General features: G+C 39.4%; 3 protein-coding genes and 1 non-coding gene across 7 annotated transcripts; 2 read left to right on the top strand and 2 right to left on the bottom strand.

Moving 5' to 3' along the window:
- The first annotated feature begins 654 nt into the window (after positions 1 to 654).
- Positions 655 to 3219, top strand: LOC141902910 (tubulin beta chain-like). The gene is made up of 4 exons (XM_074790852.1): positions 655 to 868; positions 1333 to 1441; positions 1543 to 1898; positions 1998 to 3219. Exons 1-4 carry the CDS (start codon positions 812 to 814, stop codon positions 2817 to 2819), a joined length of 1344 nt encoding a protein of 447 aa, XP_074646953.1. The 5' UTR covers positions 655 to 811; the 3' UTR covers positions 2820 to 3219.
- A 10545-nt stretch (positions 3220 to 13764) lies between these two features.
- On the bottom strand, positions 13765 to 15098 carry LOC141902315 (protein disulfide-isomerase 1-like). The gene is made up of 4 exons (XM_074789981.1): positions 15017 to 15098; positions 14429 to 14473; positions 14127 to 14342; positions 13765 to 14053 (listed from the first exon to the last, which is right to left on the bottom strand). Exons 1-4 carry the CDS (start codon positions 15023 to 15025, stop codon positions 13937 to 13939), a joined length of 387 nt encoding a protein of 128 aa, XP_074646082.1. The 5' UTR covers positions 15026 to 15098; the 3' UTR covers positions 13765 to 13936.
- Positions 15099 to 15399: 301 nt separating this feature from the next.
- On the top strand, positions 15400 to 15471 carry Trnaw-cca (transfer RNA tryptophan (anticodon CCA)). The gene has a single exon. It is a non-coding gene; the product is annotated as a tRNA-Trp (tRNA).
- A 1500-nt stretch (positions 15472 to 16971) lies between these two features.
- On the bottom strand, positions 16972 to 23494 carry LOC141902726 (tubulin beta chain-like). 4 transcript variants are annotated; one of them, XM_074790575.1, is made up of 5 exons: positions 23355 to 23494; positions 22774 to 22882; positions 21819 to 21836; positions 20055 to 20413; positions 16972 to 19960 (listed from the first exon to the last, which is right to left on the bottom strand). In XM_074790575.1, exons 1-5 carry the CDS (start codon positions 23409 to 23411, stop codon positions 19139 to 19141), a joined length of 1365 nt encoding a protein of 454 aa, XP_074646676.1. In that variant the 5' UTR covers positions 23412 to 23494; the 3' UTR covers positions 16972 to 19138. The 4 variants fall into 4 exon arrangements, with proteins under 4 accessions (XP_074646676.1, XP_074646675.1, XP_074646678.1 ...); XM_074790574.1 differs by having other exon boundaries at positions 22768 to 22882; XM_074790577.1 differs by lacking the exon at positions 21819 to 21836.
- Positions 23495 to 23555: the final 61 nt, after the last annotated feature.

Below are 23555 nucleotides of genomic sequence, written 5' to 3' on the forward strand. Positions count from 1 at the left end.
TTTCAAAACTAATATAGTAAGGTCGAGTACCATAAAAACTTTAATTTTACACTTTTTTATGACGTACAGATTATAGACGAAGAAAAGTGTTACAACTAATACTAATAATACTTATAGAAGTTAATATTAACGAGTATAAAATTAGTATAACTTACAATGTCCATTTTTAAAATTTCACTTTCTTTGCTAAGGTGGTGATGGTTTACCCCTTTCCCGGACCGTGTTCTAATGCAGACAGAGTAGGACATTTTTGAATCGAGTTTAAAGAATCTCGATAATTGAACTACGCGCAGAAGTTATTCAATAACAACGTTATTCGGCTAAAAACAATTCATGACCTTATCGATCTTATATATCAAAATACATAAAGTATTTTAATAGCAGACCCACCCATTGAGTTACGTAGTTCTATGTCGGTAACCACTTTCCAGACAGAATAGGGCAATTTCTAAAATCGAAATTTCCTCAGTTTAATTAAGCAGTTCATTCAATAAAACAATGCCGTACGGCTAAAAACAACCCACAGTACATTCTCTCGTAATTAAAATTGTAAATAAATGCAAAAAGATGTTTATTTCTTTGACGGTTAAAGTGGTGGGATAGCTGCTGAAGCCAATGAACGCGAAGAATAATGATGTCATTGCGGATGCGTGCAACGCGTGATACGGCTGGTGAGCCCGAGGTATAAAGTCGTTCCCGCGCTCGGAATTGAGCTCCATTGTTATTAGGGACTGACTCCGTTCTCTATACAAAGCTACGGGAAGCAGATATTGTTCATTCGATTCTCAATTAAATATACATACAACCAAAGATGAGGGAAATTGTTCACATTCAAGCAGGTCAATGCGGTAACCAGATTGGTGCCAAGGTATGTACTCACAAAAACTTTTTCATAGGAGATGCGCGCGGTGTCGTGTGTATAGCCCGAGTAGAAATGTCAGATTGGTCTGGATGGTTGAGGATTGATGGGCGCGGTCAGCGACGTGTTTGCGAGATGTTTTCACATGTTTTGATTACCCGCCAAATTCTTCATTATTTGTTTATGCTTACGTAATTCTGATGATAATTTTCTGGAATGAAATGAGATTTCTTCAGGCTTGGTATAAAAATCAATAACATTTAAACAACATATATATAATAACACTTTGTATAAAAAAAAACTTCTTTTGATTTTCAATTACTCCCAGTATTTGACCTTCTGTGAAAGAAAATGCAAGCATTATGTTGATTGGGTTAAATTTAGAATTTTAAGGGTCAAAGTTATATTATGATAAATGAAGAATGCTAATTGACGAATTGAAGTGTGTTAACTTTATATTTTTTATTTCGCAGTTTTGGGAAGTTATCTCAGATGAACACGGTATCGACCCAACTGGAACATATCATGGAGATTCTGATCTTCAATTAGAAAGGATCAATGTTTACTACAATGAAGCTACAGGTAAAAAACATTTTTCTGAAGTTGGCTCTGATTAAGTCATCACCATTTCAAAACAATATTGCTTGATTTGACTAAGTTTTTGGTTTGAATTTACATTACAGGTGGTAAATATGTTCCCCGGGCGATACTCGTTGATTTGGAACCCGGAACCATGGATTCTGTCAGATCTGGACCATTCGGACAAATATTCAGACCAGATAATTTTGTATTCGGTCAGAGCGGCGCCGGTAACAACTGGGCCAAGGGACATTATACGGAAGGTGCCGAGCTTGTGGACTCTGTGTTAGATGTTGTACGAAAAGAGGCTGAAAGTTGCGATTGCCTCCAAGGATTCCAGCTCACACATTCCCTAGGTGGCGGCACCGGTTCTGGTATGGGAACATTGTTAATCAGCAAGATCAGAGAGGAGTACCCGGATAGAATAATGAACACATTCTCCGTTGTACCATCGCCTAAGGTAAGTTTAAATACCATTTGAAAAAATAATTTCTAACATATTTAAGACAGCCATTTTAAAAAACGATGTCTTTGATTTTTCATTTGATTTTCATTTCAGGTATCGGACACAGTAGTTGAACCGTACAATGCTACACTCTCAGTTCACCAGCTCGTCGAAAATACCGATGAAACTTATTGCATTGACAATGAAGCCTTATACGATATCTGCTTCCGTACTTTGAAACTGACCACCCCGACGTATGGAGACTTGAACCACCTTGTTTCGGCGACTATGTCCGGCGTCACGACCTGTCTTCGATTTCCCGGTCAACTGAACGCCGATCTTCGTAAACTGGCCGTTAACATGGTCCCATTCCCTCGTCTTCATTTCTTCATGCCCGGTTTCGCTCCGCTGACCTCGCGCGGCAGCCAGCAGTACCGCGCCCTCACCGTACCCGAACTCACCCAGCAGATGTTCGACGCCAAGAACATGATGGCCGCGTGCGACCCGCGTCACGGCCGATACCTGACGGTCGCCGCCATGTTCCGCGGACGCATGTCGATGAAGGAGGTCGACGAACAGATGTTGAACGTGCAGAACAAGAACAGCAGCTACTTCGTCGAGTGGATCCCGAACAACGTGAAGACGGCCGTGTGCGACATCCCGCCGCGAGGTCTGAAAATGTCGGCGACGTTCATCGGTAACAGCACCGCGATCCAAGAATTATTCAAACGCATCTCCGAGCAGTTCACCGCCATGTTCCGGCGCAAGGCGTTCTTGCATTGGTACACCGGCGAAGGCATGGATGAGATGGAGTTCACCGAAGCCGAATCGAACATGAACGACTTGGTGTCCGAGTATCAACAGTACCAGGACGCCACTGCTGAGGAGGAGGGCGAGTTCGACGAAGAGGAAGAAGGCGACGAGGAAAATGCCTAAATTATGTAGTACAGAATTTTTCTGCACACGCGTTCACATATTTGAATTCAGAATTTCGAAACATTCCCGGAATATCTCCTCGTCGCGAGGCTTTCAATGTCTTCATATCTCGGATTTAAAGGCTATTTATTCAACCTAACTGTGCGTAATTTTCTTGGACTGAAACTCGCAATCGCTGCTTCTAAGTCAACCGGTCATGTGCATTTGATTTCGTTTAGAAAAGCTGTCTTTTATTTATTTGTATTTTTATACATTTTGTAATAGTGATTTTAATTTTCCTCGTCGTCTCTCTTGAGTTCCTGATTATAGATCCTATCAAAATTGAAAAGTGACATATATATATTAACGATGTGAGCTGTAATAATAATTAATTACTGTGTTGATCGAGCCGGTAAATAAATGTCAAATGAAATTCGATTAATTAAGAGCTTTGTTGTAGTTGAATTTATTTGCTGCACCGTATTCGTCATGCAGAGGGCTATAGGGCGAGGATCGGATCACATTTATAGGGCTCGTATATCTCGACACATGTTCGCTGTACCTATTACGCTATGATACCGAATTACCTAACAACATTTTTATGGCTGTAAAAATTCCGTTGGTGAAGCGCGCTGCGCTGAGAAATATAAATAGGGCCTACATCATTACGCGCTGTCTGTGAACTTCGGATTGTGGAAGTGCTACACAGACGGAACAGAGCGATGACTAATCGATCCGTGCCTGCTGCAACCGATGATTCATCCTCCTGGTAGCCATGGTTACAGACTAGTGAACGGCGGGAAATGGTCTAGCAGTCTATCTCCTGAGGTGAAAAACCTGTTTGCTGCCTGATTTACCCGACCCCAAACGATCACCATTTCTAGAAGATCAGAATCCCACTATGGCGTTGAAATGTCTGAGAAAATTTGGCCCCATTATACTCGCTGACAGTAGACCTGGCGATTTTTTTGTGAGGGTGTCAATTATCGAGGATCGACATTAGTGATGATAAAATGTGTTAATAGTGTTTGTGAGGATCATGTTGATCGTTTGAGAGGATCGTCATTAATGATGATACATAAAATGTCATGTGCGTATGGGGAATCATATATGATAAGTGGATCTACAGGTGCGGATACTCTCTCACCTAGTCAGTAACCTGACTGTGGTTTAGTTTCACGATCGGATATTTTCACAAACCACATATTGGTATAAGCCCATCCGATTATAAAAAAGCTTACCACCAACGATTAGGTAACTAACTATCTCTCACCATGATCTGGTGTCAAGCTGCATACATAAAGCATCGGTATCGTCAAATAGAAATAGGCGCTTTAAAAGTCAGATAATTCTCATTAACTCATAAGCCCGATTTAGAACGTGTATCCTGCAAGTGAATCATTCCCCATCCCCAGGGAATCAGTCAGACGTTTGAACGATGTTTGAACCTTTTCATAACTTCTTCTCTGGTGGAGGCTGCAGGTGCCCGATTCATGACACTCGTCCCCGGAACGTGACTTCAGGGGGCGGATCTAGGAGATTTGGAATTCAGGGGTCCTGAAGAAGCTTTTTTTTAGATAAAGTAGTCATGTCAGGCCACCGGGGTCCCTCCCTCGCCGTAAGATGTTTTTTTGAAGAAATGTGTACATGATTCGATGATATGCAATTTCTGAAAGGATGAAAATTATAAAAAGGAGTGAAATTGTGATTAATTTGATTCAAATGATGGGTGAAATTAGAAAAAAAACACCGTAGAAAAAGTTTTTGTTGAAAATTTTTTTGAAATTTTTCTTTTCAATTTGGTGATTTTTGCAGATTTTCGGGAGGAGGACCCGTGTTCCAAGTAACTAGAACTGATACATGCCTAAATCCTGCAGCCATGGTAAGATCAATTTGAAATTCCTGTTGCCAGACATTTATGTGGTGGGCACAAGCGTCGGTGAAATTTTGTCCAAAATGCACGATATACGTGTGCATCTGTATTACAAAAATTAACCCTGTCAGACCTGCCAGGTGCCCTAAATCTTGGGTGCGAATATTAACCTCAACCACCCACAGGGATTTTTTCATCGTGGGGTCCTTGGGCCAGACGCCCTTCAAATCTGCTTCAGAGACTACAATGTCCAAAAAAATAATAATGTAGAATATTTACTTTGAAAATCCTTTTAACTTATTACACGGTGCGTGCTTTGGAAAACTTGATACATGTAGTTTAATCTATCATCAACATCTGATCGATCACTCAATCCATTTTGACTTTCAAAATCAGAATCTTCAGATGAGGTCTGCATCCAAATCAAAATTATCATCAGTACTTTCTTGATTTACCAAGTGTATAGCCATTATTTTCGAACAAATTGTCTTGAACGGTGACCCTTCAAAACACATTGATTGCAGAATTCCATTTTCTATGCACCATCCACAATTGACTGGATCCCGGGGTGCCTCTAGTGGTCGAGGGTGTCTAAATGGTTGCCATTATCAATTGCAATTTCTCATGACACGATCTATGGTTATTGTGAGTTTCAAGGGGCATTGGTTACTTTAAATGCTCGCTAGGGGGCGTTGAAAAGCAGGTATATTTCCATATGTATAGTTTGTAACAACAATCAGTAGCTCATGACAAATTCTATAGACTGTGGCCAAATTCAAGCTCATCCATATTCACCAGGAAATTGTCAGATTGCAAAGCGCTTCACTGAGTGGGCATGACGTCCCCTGGAACCCTAGTTTGTGAGCGTGTCGATCGTCTAAGAGGGTGGAGTGGACATAAGTGTGTTCGATTTGTGTAAAAATAGTTAATATGTGCTACAATGAATGAATCATCAACGCCTTACCCATCCCCGAAGATCGGGTGGTGTAAACCCAATATAAAATTCTGTCATTAGCGCTTCGTCCATAGAGAATTTATGAGCCATCGTAAAATCCTTATGTCACATGATGTGTCTGATTGATGACATATGTATACATCTGTTACTGTTAACGGAGTGGAAATTCTCATTATCGTCACGTTTCTGATGTATGCAGGCCCGTAGCCAGCCATATACCTTCGGTTTTCTTGAATGTGGAACTTTTTTCTTGAAAATGGAATTTCCCGCGTATGATATCATGTCCTAAGAGTTTATATTACTCGCGCAGATAGTTTTTGATAATGAGATGCTAAGATAATCGATTTTTACAACTTCTACCATATTTTGGGTTGAAAGGTTTTGCTTTGCTTCTTTCAATATGTGCATATTTTGAACGGAAACGAAGTGAATCTCTTGAAATCGATGCTCAAATTTTCTTAAGGCCGCAATCTGGGCGGAACTTGTTTAGTGAATGGCGGAGGGGGTTCGTTCGAGCCCCCGAACCTCCCTCAGGCTCCCTCCCTAAAAACGGGCATCCTTCTGCGAGTGTAAAAATTCATGACACCATACAATAATATACTGTACCCAATCGCTTGTTATTAACCGCATATTGAAAATACACGCATGCAAAAAAAATATATTCGTATGGGATTTTTAATGAGTACTGTTCGCGTCGTCAGTTCTACCGTTCTGTGCGTCTGTTCTCCTGTTCTGTTCTCTGTTGGAAAGATTGTTCATGTAACGAACAATTGATTCAGTCGTTCGGGGTCCGTCGTATCGAATCGGTATTGCTGAACCGCTGTTACGATCAAACACTAAGAACGTTGAATATTCCGGCACCTATCATTGAAACAACATGAATCAAAAAGATGAATCGCAAATTTTGAATGAATCGACGTATTTCGTCGGTTCTTTCCTACCGTGTATTCGTAGCAGAGTTGCAGGTCTTTGGTACAGTCGAATTCAGCCAGAGCCACCCTCCGTCCTGCCAATTGCCTAGCCGCTTCTACGTATTCGGCTGCTATTCTCTCAGATCCAAAAAACCTCACCATCACAGGTTGCATCGACTTGGTAACCTCATCTTCAAAGTTTGTGCTGTTCAGCAACATGACTCGACCCTCCTTAAAAATATATCTCTGAACGTTATAAAGGCCAGTGCACACTATCCATGGTTGGATCCAGAGTGAACGGAAAGGGGGTGTCCACTTTTAGGGCCTTTTTCCAAGCTTAGTCGCGATTTCGTAGCTCACTTACAATATAAATGATTTTTTAGAACTGATAATTACCAATACAAAATTGTCATACTTTTTCGGTTATTTTCGACTTTTCTTCCGAAGATATTCAGTCCGGAATTTACGAGGATGGAAGGGGACTTCAGAATTTAGGTGGGTGGGGGATGGGGTTCTGGACCCCCACGTACACCCACTTTATCCGCCTATCAGTTTTAGAATTACCATTTTTTCTTTTTTTGCGAAAGGCACATCGTTAAGTACATGGTCGGAAATGAGATTATAATTTTTGCACTTCGTTAAGGTTTACAACGAAATCGTCTGAAAAATTGAAAAAGAGATATCTCACCAACGCAAATGATGCCAATACAAGTGAGCTCATACAAAGAAATAACTGAAATACAAAAAGAAGGCAAAATAAGACAATCAATCGGACATGGATTCTTTAAAATCCGTATGGTTGTATAAAAAAACTAATGAGGACAAAAATCGAAAGTTGTAAAATTTCTAATTTTCGACTTACCTGAAACATTTTAGTATTTGAGGTCTAATGTCAATAAAATGTTGCGAACAAAAAAGTCTGCAAATTCTGGAATCTCCTTCAATGTTCAAGGAAGACGGAAAACAAAAAAATCTGAAATATCTGCCGATGTTTTTATTCCATCGAATCCAAGTCCTGTGTGTGTAGGGTCTGGTTCTTGCAGACCGGATTCATGGTTTAGACCCCGCCCTCCTGGAACGGATAGGCCTAACCGAAGCAAGTTTGATTGGTCTAAACGCGGACTCTAAAAAAAAACTAGTGACACGTTTGAACAAGCGAAACATTATGTAATAAGAAACTCCATAATCGTTGACAAATGGATTCAATTTATATTTTCCGGACAAATTGCTGCGGCTGAATTTTCTTGATTTCAAACAATGCGATATTCGGATTTGATGTCGGCTCGCGCCAGCCATATTTGACAAAGACTGAGAGCTATTTTTACACCAGCTGTTTTACGCCAATTTGATAATGATGTTTGATACTGTATTGTCAGTAAAAAAAACTTTAAAAGTAATGTCAGCAAAATTTCATAAATATGTAAATCAGCAGCATAAAAACTGCGTTATATTTTTTTCGGTATCAAAGGGCCCAAATCAAAAGCATGCCTGATAACTATATTGCAATGTTTTCAAATCTTTCAAAGATGCTCGAATACGGTAGCGTTTTGTGATGGCATGACTCAAAAACAAATTTCATATTCATTCTTTGTCTTCGTTTTTTCTAGCTTTATTCTTTTCAGGACCTATCTACGACGTTTTACAAATCATAACCCTTTATGCATTGGACCGATTTCCCGAAAACAGATACTTGTATCGACTCCTGAAACATTAGTTCATAGAAAATAAATCATGTGGAATTTCATGATCATGGACTCTAAAAACTATTCAGAGTCCTCCATTATTTTAAATTTGGTGCCCGAGCCCTATATGTACGCCGTACGATTTTTTTCCCTCGTGTAAGGTGCCATCATAAGTATTACATGTATAAGTATTACATGTATATTGTATTTTACATGATATTTTCTATGCGAATAAAGTTTATTGTATTGTATTGCCCATCGTGACGTCAATCCAGTATATTGTAAAGCAGCGCGTTGATTGGCATGAAGAGGCAGGTTAAGATATAACGCAATGAGAAATGAAGATTTGAAATGAAATTTATTTACACTCATCACCTCAAAATGTTAGTTTGGTACAAACCCAATATACAGAATTGAAGAGATGAGAATGAATTTCATTTATCAAGAGTCAAATCAAAATACACGATATTTCGAACCCTCACTAGAGATCATCGTCAGGTATGAGGGAATGATCAGAATCGAGAGTTAGGGTAGAACAAGTTAATTGTTTAGCAAGGAGTATTTTTATCTGGAACTGCGGATTGTGTTTTTATGTTTAAATATTGTAATCAATATTTTGCCAGGTCATTTGTAGCTAAGAAAACATATTTGTAGATTTTTCCTATGTCCATTAATGGATCTAACCGTTAGTCTTTGTCACTTTTACCCGGATACCGTTTTGGCAGCTCAAGTAGGCTGTCTTGTTTATTGAGTATTTTGTCTGCCTAGCGAACTGGCTCTATTTTTGAATAAGTGATGTAATAGCAATATAAACAACTCTCAACTCACCTGCCCTCGCAACTAGTTTAGCTCTCATCAGGTAATTAGTGTCTTAATATGTCATTAAGATTTGGATGAACCAATCGCTAGAAGTTTTGGTCACTAATTTCTTGATGGGAGTGTCTTAATCAACTTGGTTTTTGGCAGCACAGATTTGATCACTCTGTGCCTGCTATCCAACTGATTAAGACGTAAAATAAACTGGTATTAACACATAAATTCAATCGTTTGAATTTTCAGGTGAGTTACATCCATTTTTTCATAGTTAAATCTTATATATGTTTTGGCATAATTGTGTACCTAGGCTTAGCTGAGAAATCAGACCTTTATGTAACACGTACATTTGGTACTGAGAGTCAATTTTTATAGATTAGGTATTTAATCTAAAATGACGGCTAATGATTATTTGTTTGTAGAAATAGGCCTTTGTATTAAGTATGTAGTTAAAGAAAAGTCATTTTAGGACTATCTCAGTTACGATCTGATGAAGTATGAGTAATCAAGTAGTATAATATTCGATTCTATTCTGTGTATACTGTAACTAATTATCATAACACTCTGTGCCTGCTATCCAACTGATTAAGACGTAAAATAAACTGGTATTAACACATAAATTCAATCGTTTGAATTTTCAGTTTTTGTAAAATTGGCAACGCGCAAAAAGTCCGTTGCTAAAATGGTGGAGAACCCGTTGCTAAAATGGTGGAAAAGTCCGTTGCTAAAATGGTGGAGAACCCGTTGCTAAAATGGTGGAGAACCCGTTGCTAAAATGGTGAGAACCCTTTAACGATTTCCGAAACCTCTTGCAAATGAATCCTCGCTCGGTAGCACAAAACAACGGCAGGATAACAAGATCGACGACTTCGAGGAACGATCCTCTCTGGAATATGGCTGTACCGAGCTCTCCGGTACGTCTGCAGCCCGTCGATATACGTGTGCACAGCACGGACAATCAGGAAGCGCACGCGTTAGTACGGGACGAACAAAGCAATATGCCGAAAGTTAGTTTGGATTATTTTGGCGTCGGGTATGGTACCAATGTACCAGCCTGGTTGGATCGTTTCGACCAATATCTCAGGCTGAACAACGTGCCAGCGGAGAAACACGTCGATGTGTTTTTGTATCATTTAGGGCACCATGCGGCCAATATCAAGAACAGCCTTCCGGTGGCCGACCAACTTGATATCAATAAGTTAAAAACGGCACTGAAAGAGCGCTTTCAGCCGTTGGAGGACCAGTTGCTTACGACCAATATTATGCAAGCGCAAAACGAGTCGGTGAACGATTATCTTAACCGTATCGACATTCTCGCGTCACAATCGTCACTGACCCCGCAACAAATCGTTTCGCGGGCAATACAAGGGTTACAGCCACGAATTGCGGCGACTGTAGCTGGCCATTTGCCCGATAGCATGCCGAAACTGCGAAAAATCGCCCTGACCGTCGAAAACTCAAGCAATTTCGTGCCGTTATCTACACCTGTTGTAGCCGCTGCTTCAACTTCAACGGATGCTGCTGTGGAGAAATTGCAGGCTCTGACGACCGTCATCGCCGAGCAGTTTCAACAGAATTTGAAAGACACCTCTGCTATGTAAAATGGTCCGATGAATCTCCAAATTCGTGGCAACCTTCTGATAATCTTACCCAGGCGGCCAAGGACGAGTTCTTCCGTACCCACACGAGACAGGGTAAAACGCGAAAACGAAGGTCCTGTTTCAAGAGATCATAACTCGATTTTGCTGTTTCACCTGTGATTGGAGTATTTTTTTTTTTAGGAGTTTGGCACGAAAGAGACAACTAATATGTGCTATGAGTTGTGCGCACAACTCTCCTTTCGCGTCTCTTGCTTGAAATAGCAGGTGTCATACTCCTAGGTTGAATTTCTTTTTATTAGGTGGAACGATTTTTCGAATACTGGAATTTGTTGAAGGATTTTTCGTGATTAGTCTCTTCCCTCGGCAAGCTCTGACTTATCTCGTGCGGGATGTTTCTCTCGTGTCCGCCTGGATCGGGTACAACTTACGCGGTCCGTTAGTTGCCACCCCACACCGGTCAACTTGAATCGTCGTGACAGGTTATCTTGAATTTTGTGCAATTCGTCTTCAAAGAGAATGAATCTGTGGTTGTCTAAATTTTGTTGGGTTATTGATTAATTATATTCCGTCAAGGGTTACCTTCAGTTAAAATACTACATATCAAGTTTTCGAGTATAATATGGATCTGGCGTACTATTTACCCATGTCATGGAACTTGTATTACTTTCATGGTACAGATCATGGTACATAGTTATATTATGAAAAAAAAAAAAAAAATGTATATCCTATGTTTTATAGTATTTTTTAATGCGCCGATGTTGCAGCTAAATGGTGGCGGTGATTTTTCTGTATCTGTGAATTTTTTTTTTTACTATATCTATGATTTGATGAGTATTTCATATTTTTATATGATAAGGATTATTAATGTTACTACACCTGGATTCGGGTTATTTTTTTCTAATATAACAATATCGATGAGTCACTGTCTATTGTTAGGTGATTATGTTGATTGTTGCTGATGTTTTGCCATGTATTTACCCTTTTAGTATTATAAGAATTATGCAATGGAATAGGAATGTAAGTTTTTAGAGATATATTGCAGGACTTATGTTGAATGAGATGACTTTATATTTTTACCTCCCTAGGCTTGTGTGTTAATTTTCTGCTTTTGTGGACAAAAGCTTGAATATAGTGTGGGAGAGTTTAGCAAGGAGTATTTTTATCTGGAACTGCGGATTGTGTTTTTATGTTTAAATATTGTAATCAATATTTTGCCAGGTCATTTGTAGCTAAGAAAACATATTTGTAGATTTTTCCTATGTCCATTAATGGATCTAACCGTTAGTCTTTGTCACTTTTACCCGGATACCGTTTTGGCAGCTCAAGTAGGCTGTCTTGTTTATTGAGTATTTTGTCTGCCTAGCGAACTGGCTCTATTTTTGAATAAGTGATGTAATAGCAATATAAACAACTCTCAACTCACCTGCCCTCGCAACTAGTTTAGCTCTCATCAGGTAATTAGTGTCTTAATATGTCATTAAGATTTGGATGAACCAATCGCTAGAAGTTTTGGTCACTATTTTCTTGATGGGAGTGTCTTAATCAACTTGGTTTTTGGCAGCACAGATTTGATCACTCTGTGCCTGCTATCCAACTGATTAAGACGTAAAATAAACTGGTATTAACACATAAATTCAATCGTTTGAATTTTCAGGTGAGTTACATCCATTTTTTCATAGTTAAATCTTATATATGTTTTGGCATAATTGTGTACCTAGGCTTAGCTGAGAAATCAGACCTTTATGTAACACGTACATTTGGTACTGAGAGTCAATTTTTATAGATTAGGTATTTAATCTAAAATGACGGCTAATGATTATTTGTTTGTAGAAATAGGCCTTTGTATTAAGTATGTAGTTAAAGAAAAGTCATTTTAGGACTATCTCAGTTACGATCTGATGAAGTATGAGTAATCAAGTAGTATAATATTCGATTCTATTCTGTGTATACTGTAACTAATTATCATAACACTCTGTGCCTGCTATCCAACTGATTAAGACGTAGAATAAACTGGTATTAACACATAAATTCAATCATTTGAATTTTCAGTTTTTGTAAAATTGGCAACGCGCAAAAAGTCCGTTGCTAAAATGGTGGAGAACCCGTTGCTAAAATGGTGGAAAAGTCCGTTGCTAAAATGGTGGAGAACCCGTTGCTAAAATGGTGGAGAACCCGTTGCTAAAATTGGGTAAATTTATGTATGTATGCCTTATAAACTGTTCTCCACGTCAGAGTGTGGCTAATTTACCACAGATCGTAGCTGAATCACTAAAAATGAAGCCTCATGCATGATAGATTTTGATTTGTTCTATCTTGGAGTAATCATTAGACAAATGATTACTCCAAGGTTCTATAGACAGCCAGCCGGCTTTCATGAACTATCCTAAAATTAGACGATCCCGGCATACCACTTCGCATACTGGCTCAACGAATACTTTCAATTGCTCTTGCAAAATAATTCGAATATCTCATCTTAGGTTTGGTGTATTAAAATGTCTGTATCATCTGCATGGACGAAGATATGTTGTTATCCCATCTTCGCTGCATGAAGCGCATGGGTGATGATTCGGGTGACACTTTCTTCTTGTTTTGAACGCGAATAACCACGTAGATCCATAGCTACCATATCTCCAAATCCACCACTGACCACTAGTTAGCTATTTTTAGGGATATTGGCATTTTGGACGATATATTTTGAGTGGTAGTTTACCTTCATTGTTTTCTGAAGAAGCGAATATTATACGATTGTTGCCACGGCACGAAACCCTGGACACTCGTCGGTCATCAGGTTCGAAACCCTGCCGAGGAAAGATGTTCCCAGTATTAGTCCGGATGACTATGCGGGTTATACCCGATCTATATCCCAGCCCGTTTTTAACTCATGCATATCTCTCATAATCTTATATCCTCTTTACACGATGAGCATAGATGAGCAAGTCGTAAAATCCATGTGTCGGACCATGGACGTCTAGTTTATTTGTCCATGGTCGGACTTATGCCATTGTCACTGCGATAGGCGTAGCTGTTCCATGCAAGAGCAGTACCATTTTCTACAGATGTGGCTAGGTGGATAAAACAACCATACTCTCCAAAGAGCTAAATCAAATTCAATGCGTACAAATTTACATCTGTTCTTTTATGATGAAAATCGCTCGTGCCCGTTCCACGTCTTCGCTAGTCAGGAATACGAACCTGATGGTATTGTCGTTGTAAGAGTCGTGATGCCATCAGGTTCGAATCCCAACATAGGGAGGATGTGCCGTCCAGTGCCGCGCGATGACATACAGTTTACGTCATATTTATTCAAAGAAACTTTTTCATGTAAGAAACAAATGCGGCACTTGTTCTAGATCCTTGATATTTCACGGATGTCACCGAGCCCTTCTTGGGAAACACTAAGAGTGTAGGATATCCTCGCACCTATCAACGAAACTAGATTGTGTAAAACATGCATCAAAAAATTTCAAATGGTATTTTACTGGTTCTTTCTTACCCCATATTTCGAGCAGAGTGGCCTGTTTTTGGTACAGTCGACTTCAGCTAGCGTCACCTGCTGTCCGCTCAATTGCTTAGCCGCAGCCACGAATTCGGGTGCCATTTTCTTACACCAACCGCACCACGGCGCAAAAAACTTCACCATCACTGGTTCACTAGATTTGAGAACTTTGCCGTCGAAGTTTTTACTGCTCAGCGACTCCATTCGACCATCCTTAAGATACATCTCAAAAATTACTTCAAAAGCCCAAGGTACAATGGTTCGTTTCGACCATGGTTTGGGTAGGGTTAACAACTCACCAATGCGGATGCCGCCACTATAAGCAAACTCACACACACGAATATCTACAATATATATATATATATACATTTATACGTATACACTATAGGCGCAATTGAATGAATAAATTGTTTACGATTAAACACGAATAGGCAATTTTCTTAAAAGTAATTGGCAAAATAGAAAATGACAGAAATTTTGCACATTGTTTTGAATCCCAGGGTGGATCTATAGGGCAAGGGCCTCATTCAGGGAGAGGTGCAGCCCCACAATTGGGCGTATTATAGAATTTAAAAGGGCACCCCTAGAGAAAGCTCATCGGAAAACATTTTTTTTCAAATACAAAGAAAAGCTTATCAACTATTTCTATGTATCAATTTGTGATATATTTCATTTTCCCATATAATTTGACATTTAAGGGGAGGGGTGCACACCCCCTGCACCCACCCCTGCACCCTCCCCTTGGATCTGTTCCTGAATGAATTCTTGAAAAAAAATCCAGATGGAATTAGGAGACAGCGAATTGCTAGAGCAATGTGTGTATACATGTATTCAAACGCCGGATACAGTTTATGCCGGACATTACTTTTTCAATTCGTGGAACTTACCTTAAACATTTCAAGCTTTACCGATACCAGAATGCTGCTCAAAACCTTGAAATGAAATATGCTGCGCAGCGCTTATAAATATTGTTATCTCCGTATAATCTTATCAAAAAATGTTAACACTTCCAAATTCACTTTGTAAAATGTTCCTCTTTTTACATCGGATAAGATAAAAATGTCAGGATTTGAAAATAACAGATGTCAGAAACTGTGATTAATCGAATTACACACTATCGGGAAATAACAGATTGTTGTTGGTCGGAAACCGAACCATCTAGCCTCAATTTCATTTTTCCCGCCTCTCGAACAAAATGGAACATGTCGTCATACATATGACTCGTGTTTCTACACTCCAATAATATTTAGTCGACACACATTTTCACCGCGACTCCGTGGCGCAACGGTAGCGCGTCTGACTCCAGATCAGAAGGTTGCGTGTTCGATTCACGTCGGGGTCAAGGATTTATTTTTATGGAGAGACACATTTTTTTGTTCAGACTGAGGTTTTCGTTCAGAACATGTTTTTTTTATGTACTGAATCGTCAATACTCACCTTTTTGAAGAGATTATTGTTTTGTTTTTGTTTTGAACTGCAGGAAAGATGGCACATGATCTTTATTTTTTTAATCTTAAAATAGGGATTGACGCTGTTATTTATTTGATTGGTAGATTTCGTTTGATTTTCTGTTTTGGTATCCCTTACAAACCCACCACACCTGCCGGGAGCGAAACAGGGAGTTTGATTTTGAAATCGGAAATCGAAGTACAGATATAGTTGTGTGATGAAAATCTTTTTGATGTATGGGTACCGTGCCCACTGGTCATGCGGTAGCACCTTCACAAATTAAAAACTGAAATATTTCTGATGACAGTAGCGCACAAAGGTTTTGGTGTGCTTCATATAAAATAGGTACGGGCTTACTTTGTAATATGTTGAAATGATATCATTATACCTCGGGAATTTTTTTATTACTTGGAGCACAGATCCGCCTCCCAGAGTTACAAAAAGTCATCAAATGAAAAAAAAATCACGTTTTCATCTCAATTTTTCAACAACACAATTATTTTTTGTTATGCCCATCTTGATTTTTAATCAAGTAACTCGTGAAAGTTATGTTCATCTTGATTACCTCCCAGTTTTCTTCAGAAAATCCGTGCTCCAAGTAATTGAAAAAATAAATGCCTCCTTATTCGACAGTCGGAATGCTTACTCCTATGTACTAGAGGTCCAGCTCCAAGGTACAACTTAACCAACTAAAAATGAGCTTGAACAATAGGACATCCTATATAGCCCTTGCACGTGCTGCCATCCATAACGTTATGTGATGATCTCATATGTGAATCGTATTGATTCACGTAAAGTAAACATCTGCTTCAAACATAAACAACGGCATAAGTGCAAATCATAATCGATGATGCAGGAAGTATATATCACTTTCGCCGTAAAAAGCGTTACAATAATAACTTCATATGAGATAGTGCGAGTCGATATGTGCCTAAGTCATCAATGTTGACGTTTCAAAATAAACAATTGCAATTGTGAATTTTAGCGTTCATTTCGTAATTAGATATACTACGTGGCTCGAATTTTCTATCTAATAAGTATTCATGTCATTTTGTTATGGATTTTTAGTGGATGTGCCCTATACGTCATCAATATTGGTGCTAGCGTGGTTGTTGTTATTGGGGCTAGCCTGTGTAACAGTATTCAAATTCAAAATAATAACTTCATCATTGATCCTCGATATTACACTATATCATTCATTTCCGACAATATTAGGCAATATGCGTTATTTTCTTCATACGTCAGTCAACCTGAGAGTCTTCCAAGTTAGTTCTCTTGTCGATGAGGATCGTCGTTTATATCAACGTGATGATATAGTGCCAAAGCTCTATTGCCCTTTCACTGGTTAGCGATATAGACAACGAAGAAAATAAAAACACTCCGATTGAACGTTACTTTTGCAATTTTTATTTCATTTCAATATCGATGATGATAATACATGAATAGCACATGTCATATAAGGAAGCAAATCATGATATACTTTTAAATAATATAAATCATAAATACGTCTTATAAAATACTAATGATCTAGTTGTATTTATTCCGCTTATACCATACACTAGTCCAACCGTTCACACCGGCGTAAACATCATCAGAGATATTGTCTACACAGTTGCCGAGTGTTAAATTCAAAAAAGAAGAAACGAAACCGAATATCTAGAGCAGAGCAGTTTTATACACAATATGAAAGCACCATAGCAGATGATTAAAAGGGTCGCACAAAGTAAAAAAGTTAATGCGAAAAGATCAAGATTTTCCTATGAATATATATCATCCCGAAAAGACAGTGTAAGATAGGCATGTGACAATGTGTGGTATTAAGGTTCTAGTGTAAACGTCTCGCCCATACTATATTCATTTCTAAATTAAGCCCAAAAAAACTAATAGAAAATATCGTTCCGGACGCCGCGTTTACACACGAAAACAACATTTATTCGAAATAGGCATGCAAATAAATTATCATACACACAAAATGCATATCATAATAGTCTGAAAGCACAGATACGGGGAAGCTCTGCGTTTTTGAGCAAACAAGTTTCTGGAGCACCGGTCGGTTTACATATATAGTCGTGTATATATATAAACTCTAAAGTATGTAAAATCTAGCACCAAAGATGATCGAACTGACAATAGTAACTAAAGAACGTCGGAAAACCCGATCAGTTCGAAAAAGCTCTCACTCATAATAATGACAATATTTTTTCTCACGCATCCTAGATTTTCACGCTTCGATGTGTAAAGGTTTTCACGCAGTCTGCGTCATATCTTGCCCAATCTTTTTACTTGCGCTGGACGTGACTACAAAATACAGGCGTCTCGCAAATTTTCTTTGATATTTCACCAGCTGGAAATAATGATAATTAACATCGATTTCCTTCCACATTCAACAACATTCCGTTAATACTGGAAATGTTCGGTAAACACGCAGGCCTTCTTACAACCGAATTCTCGTAACAGTGACTCACTGAAGATGAGCATTTGAGAGTAAGGTAAGGCGTAAATTACTGAAGCAGACGCGTTTACAAATGAGCACTATTGCGGCGCAAGTTACTCATGCATTCAGTATTTCCCCTCGTCAGTTTTTCTATACTGTACGTATCATCATTAAATATACTCCTTTTGGCTCAGTTGTGTTCAAGAATAAAGCTATTGCGAGAAGTCAAATAGTTGTGATAGTTATCTACAGGGGTGTCAGTGCGGGATTTTTTGAACGGGGGTCGGGCAGAATTATCACAAGCGGAACTATATGCCATACTTTGCACCGTATCCGCCGAGCGCAGACGGCAAACGAGCATTTCTGAATCCTTGAATGTTCTTAAATAGTCTTAATTTTCTATACATATACATACATGCGAAGTTGGAGATGGGCGTTTTCTTGACCTTGGCAAAATATTCATGCAATTTCCTGAATGCGAAAAAAACAGCATTTGGAACTTCGTTCGCACCCCGCACCCCCTCTGGTGACGCTCATGATTTAATTGGGCAGAGGTTTCTTATAATTTGAATAAGCTTAGTGTTTGAGAACGTGTGATATTGTATATGTAATTGATCTGGAATATGATATGTTTCAGAGATATATTGGTTTATGGTATATGTATATATTAAGATTCTGAGGACTACACAGAGTTGAATTTTTGAAGCAACCCCGGCGACGCGGAAATACACATTCTCGACAAGGACAGCACAGTGCTGGTCACACATACATTCTTCGTGGTCAATCGATTTCATTCTCAACAAACGTGCGAAGACATAAAGGCAGTAAAAAAAATTCGCAAATACTCAAAGTGATAAGAACTACTATAGATTGTCGCTAGCCGTAGATACATTTTCACAGAAAACAACCGCGCATTCCGAATAAATACAGAATTGATCCCGGTTTACCATATAGAAGATCGACCACATCAACACCACATTAAAGCATCGAAATATGTGTCCATCACAAATCATAGTTATCTTCGATGATAAGCATCGACTTTCTTACTATGATGTATACATAAATAGCATTCATATCGTTGGTATGTACAGGGAGGTGGCCCCCCTGGGTATGTGTTCTAAAGCGTTTAAGCCTCTTCTTCGTCGGCGAGCTCCTCGTCTTCGAAGTCGGCGTCTTCCTCGGCGGTGGCGTCCTGGTATTGTTGATACTCGGACACTAAGTCGTTCATGTTCGATTCGGCTTCGGTGAACTCCATCTCGTCCATGCCTTCGCCGGTGTACCAATGCAAGAAAGCCTTGCGCCGGAACATGGCGGTGAACTGCTCGCAAATTCGTTTGAAAAGTTCTTGTATCGCCGTGCTGTTTCCGACGAAAGTGGCCGACATCTTTAGACCTCGCGGCGGGATGTCGCAGACGGCCGTCTTCACGTTATGCGGGATCCACTCGACGAAGTAGCTGCTGTTCTTGTTCTGAATATTAAGCATTTGTTCGTCGACCTCCTTCATCGACATGCGTCCGCGGAACATGGCGGCGACCGTCAGGTATCGGCCATGACGCGGGTCGCATGCGGCCATCATGTTCTTGGCGTCGAACATCTGCTGGGTGAGTTCGGGTACACTGAGTGACCGGTACTGCTGGCTGCCGCGGGAGGTCAGCGGAGCGAAACCGGGCATGAAGAAATGAAGACGAGGGAATGGAACCATATTTACGGCCAATTTACGAAGATCGGCGTTTAGTTGCCCGGGAAATCGTAATGAGGTGGTCACTCCAGACATTGTAGCTGATACTAGATGATTCAGATCGCCGTAAGTTGGAGTGCTAAGCTTCAAAGTACGGAAGCAGATATCGTATAAGGCTTCATTGTCAATACAGTAAGTTTCATCGGTATTTTCGACGAGCTGGTGAACTGAGAGCGTAGCATTGTACGGTTCAACTACTGTGTCCGATACCTGAAATGACATACCAAAAAATCAATTTAGATCTAAAAACATGTGACCAAATATCATCACGCCAGGATAATATTTGTGTGAAGGTTTATCATACCTTTGGCGACGGCACAACGGAGAATGTATTCATTATTCTATCCGGGTACTCCTCTCTGATCTTGCTGATTAGCAACGTTCCCAAACCAGAACCGGTGCCGCCACCTAGGGAATGTGTGAGCTGGAATCCTTGTAGGCAATCGCAATTCTCGGCCTCCTTTCGCACAACATCTAACACAGAGTCCACAAGCTCGGCACCTTCCGTATAATGTCCCTTGGCCCAGTTGTTACCAGCGCCACTCTGGCCGAAAACGAAATTATCCGGTCTGAACAGGGCACCGTACGGCCCGGAGCGTACAGAGTCCATGGTCCCGGGTTCCAAATCCACCAAAATAGCGCGGGGAACATATTTCGAATGACCTGTAACACAGGAGAATATTTTCTTTTATTATGTGAAAATTATGCGGCATATACAAAATTATACTATCTATCAGATCATGAAATTAATGGTATCGATAACAAATATGTTCAGAACATTTAGATTGATACGTTAACATAAAATATATCTCAGCATATGGCAATCAGATTTGGTCAGCTGAAATTAGAAGGGAACCAGCCACCTGTTATATCAGCCTGCCTCAAAATCGATATGCATGTGCCAGGCAGATCGGGTTTTATTTTGAATTGCGTATACTGTATTGATAATTGGATGAAACAAATGGATATCATATGTACATCCTATATACCAGCAACAGCCGGTGATTCTGTATACACAGAATATCTCTGGCAGCCTACTGCAGCCAAATATTTGTTCTCCGGTCCCGAAATTTCTAACATAAAAAAGATGCTGCAAATTATATGAGGGTGCACATGTGCCATGTAAAAGCCATTCAAATCTCTCGGGTCGCGGCGTCTATCCCATAGAGAACAGACCGCGCTGAAACTCTAATCCACTGTTTGAAAGTACTGACAGAAAAACGTCGGTATAACCGATCGATACATCGCAATCAATTTTCCGAAACGATGATTTTCCCAACAGAGACTACCTACAGATACCACAAAATAATCCTCGACGCACGGGAAAAATAGTGCGTACATCGCGAAAATAATGAATTCATGGGGACGAATAACTGATCGATTTTCATAAACTTACATTTCATTGCTTCATTCTAAACCTTTCCCACGGACGCCCAAGCCTTCCCTATATATAAGATCATTATAATCGGCTGGAATGAATGAATCAATTATTTCATAAGCGCACTTCACCGAGTTACAGTTTTTTTCCTGTTTCAAACATGAATGCGCATGAAATGTTTTTTCTGAATCGAGAGACAAATTGACTTAATTATTAACGTAGGTTACAATAGAATTTATATATGCACACAGTAGACAATCCATTTCGGATATACAATTGTATCAATAAAAACTGACAGCAACACATGTTTTCCGCAATCGCCCGTACAGACTCGATTCAATTTGACCATATGCTAACCAAGAGCCTGGTGAATATTGATTGATTCGAGTGAAATTAGTTATACGGACAGGATTATCTCAGCCAACTATCGACTAGTGTCACTTTTAGCTGTCAAAAGGGCTTGAGCGACACGAGTGCCCCCTTCGCTTTTGATAGAGTTGACGTAAATCAATCTTGTATTTGTGTCGCCATATGTGAGCCAAGAGGGACCACAACACAAAATCGTATCTAATATCCCAAGAAAATGAAAGCCTTTTCTGCTTAAGGAGGCAATCCCTAAAGTTAAGATCACGCCTTACGAATGATATTAGAGTCACTACACTGGGAAGGATTTCCATTCAGAAAACTTACTTTTATCAGACCAATCAGCTGCATGAAATGATGTAATTGAAACATTTTATTAAATACATTTCGTCTTAGGTTGTCGGCCCAGTCATGATAGCTATGGCAGGTTTAAAATATTAAACGGGTAAGCTCCTTCGTATAATAAAATCATGCATCTTCTTTCGAAATCCCAGCGGCCATTCTATATAGGATAACAGGATCAATGTTCCTTGGTATGGTTAAAACATCTACAGTTCTCCAGTGCTTGAGAGGTCCGCATAGTATCAGAATGCAATTCATTATACACGATAAAACGTTTTATCGTTTCCTGGAACAATATATATCACGTCCTCGGCACTAAACAAACCACAAGGAGAAGTTTTAGAAAATATTCTGAGGTTGAGGTTTGGAAACGCTAACGAGCAGGGTCATTGGGTGGAAACTGATGTATTAGTCACGCGATAAATGTCATCCTTAATTTTAGGGGTAAATATGGAGAAATGTGTTGTTTGCGATGACGTCATAGGTGACTCATGTCTGACTTGTAACTGACTGTCTGGCAAGAATTATTTCCTCCCTATACCAATGACTGCGTCGGGATCGATACCACCAGACAATCTCCGATAATGAAGGACCAACAGACGCGGTATTCGAAGCATTAGCATATTTCGCATACACAAGATCACCTGTTGCTTCGGATGGAACTAATCAGCTTATGTTTCGTAATATTAATTCATTTTTCGGGATTCCGGTATAAAAGCTTATCTAGTGCGTGAATAAACGATACAATCAGTATATATCTGAGAATGAATGAGCAACCAAACGAAATAGAACAAGCAAATGATTCATTATTAGATATTTACGAAATATATAAAAATAATCAACATGCAAATTAACTTACTACACAAACGGCGCTTGTCTTGAACATAAGAAAATAAATCGAAGCGAAGACATCGAAAAAGAGTAAATACATCACCTGTACCTGAGGCTTCGTTGTAATAAACACTAATTCTCTCTAATTGTAGATCACTTTCACCTTGATAATTGCCAGTAGGATCGATCCCGTGTTCGTCTGAGATCACTTCCCAAAACTATAATCAAAATATCCAATCGTAAAAAAAGTACTCAAACCAACGACGGCGTTTGAGTATATTGACTAGAGATTTGCTAAAAATAATGTTATGAAAACAAACGGTTGCACGGGGCTCGAAAAAAAAAATTACTGATGAGTCAGAACACTCCCCTGCAGCGTAATCCCATATTTCATTCGAAACGCTGATGTTGTAGTCATTCAAAATTCCAAAATGATGTGTTACGTGCAAAACGTGATATAAGATCAGTTCGTGGGGATTTCTTCGATATTGTAACAAGACGTGAAAAAAATCGAACATTTTAACGGAATGCGTTAATAAATCATTTAGATCGCGATTTCCGTCGAAAGCGAAAAGTTTTGAGTTTGAGTTTTATACGGGTGTAAAATTGCGTCCATTTCATTTAATTAAAAATTCAAAAAGATTTCTGATTTTCCTCAAACAAAAAGAAAAAATGGAAAAAAGTGCCTACCTTTGCCCCGATTTGATTGCCACATTGGCCGGCTTGTATATGTACGATTTCTCTCATTTTGTTTGATGGATTCGATCAGCCCGACCCGGTTTGATTTCTGACAGTACTGAAACACGTGCGCTTCCTGTTTCCGTTTATAGTGAAAACCGCATCACACGGCGCATTAATCGCGAAATACAAATGATTGCATCGTGATTGGTC

The sequence above is a fragment of the Tubulanus polymorphus genome, chromosome 3 (assembly GCF_964204645.1).
Source record: "Tubulanus polymorphus chromosome 3, tnTubPoly1.2, whole genome shotgun sequence".
Classification (NCBI taxonomy): Eukaryota; Metazoa; Nemertea; class Palaeonemertea; order Tubulaniformes; family Tubulanidae; genus Tubulanus; species Tubulanus polymorphus.

Excerpts from the sequence above, each read along its gene's own strand:
- LOC141902910 (XM_074790852.1), top strand. The coding sequence starts at position 812 with ATGAGGGAAATTGTTCACATTCAAGCAGGTCAATGCGGTAACCAGATT. Across the intron at positions 1,442-1,542 it reads TTACTACAATGAAGCTACAG|GTGGTAAATATGTTCCCCGG; the intron begins GTAAAAAACATT and ends TTTACATTACAG. Across the intron at positions 1,899-1,997 it reads CCGTTGTACCATCGCCTAAG|GTATCGGACACAGTAGTTGA; the intron begins GTAAGTTTAAAT and ends TTTTCATTTCAG.
- LOC141902726 (XM_074790574.1), bottom strand. The coding sequence starts at position 23,411 with ATGAGAGAAATCGTACATATACAAGCCGGCCAATGTGGCAATCAAATC. Across the intron at positions 22,883-23,354 it reads GCAATCAAATCGGGGCAAAG|TTTTGGGAAGTGATCTCAGA; the intron begins GTAGGCACTTTT and ends TTTTGATTATAG. Across the intron at positions 19,961-20,054 it reads CCGTTGTGCCGTCGCCAAAG|GTATCGGACACAGTAGTTGA; the intron begins GTATGATAAACC and ends ATGTCATTTCAG.
- LOC141902315 (XM_074789981.1), bottom strand. Across the intron at positions 14,343-14,428 it reads TAGTGGCGGCATCCGCATTG|GATGGTCGAATGGAGTCGCT; the intron begins GTGAGTTGTTAA and ends ATGTATCTTAAG. Across the intron at positions 14,054-14,126 it reads CACTCTGCTCGAAATATGGG|GTGCGAGGATATCCTACACT; the intron begins GTAAGAAAGAAC and ends TTTCGTTGATAG.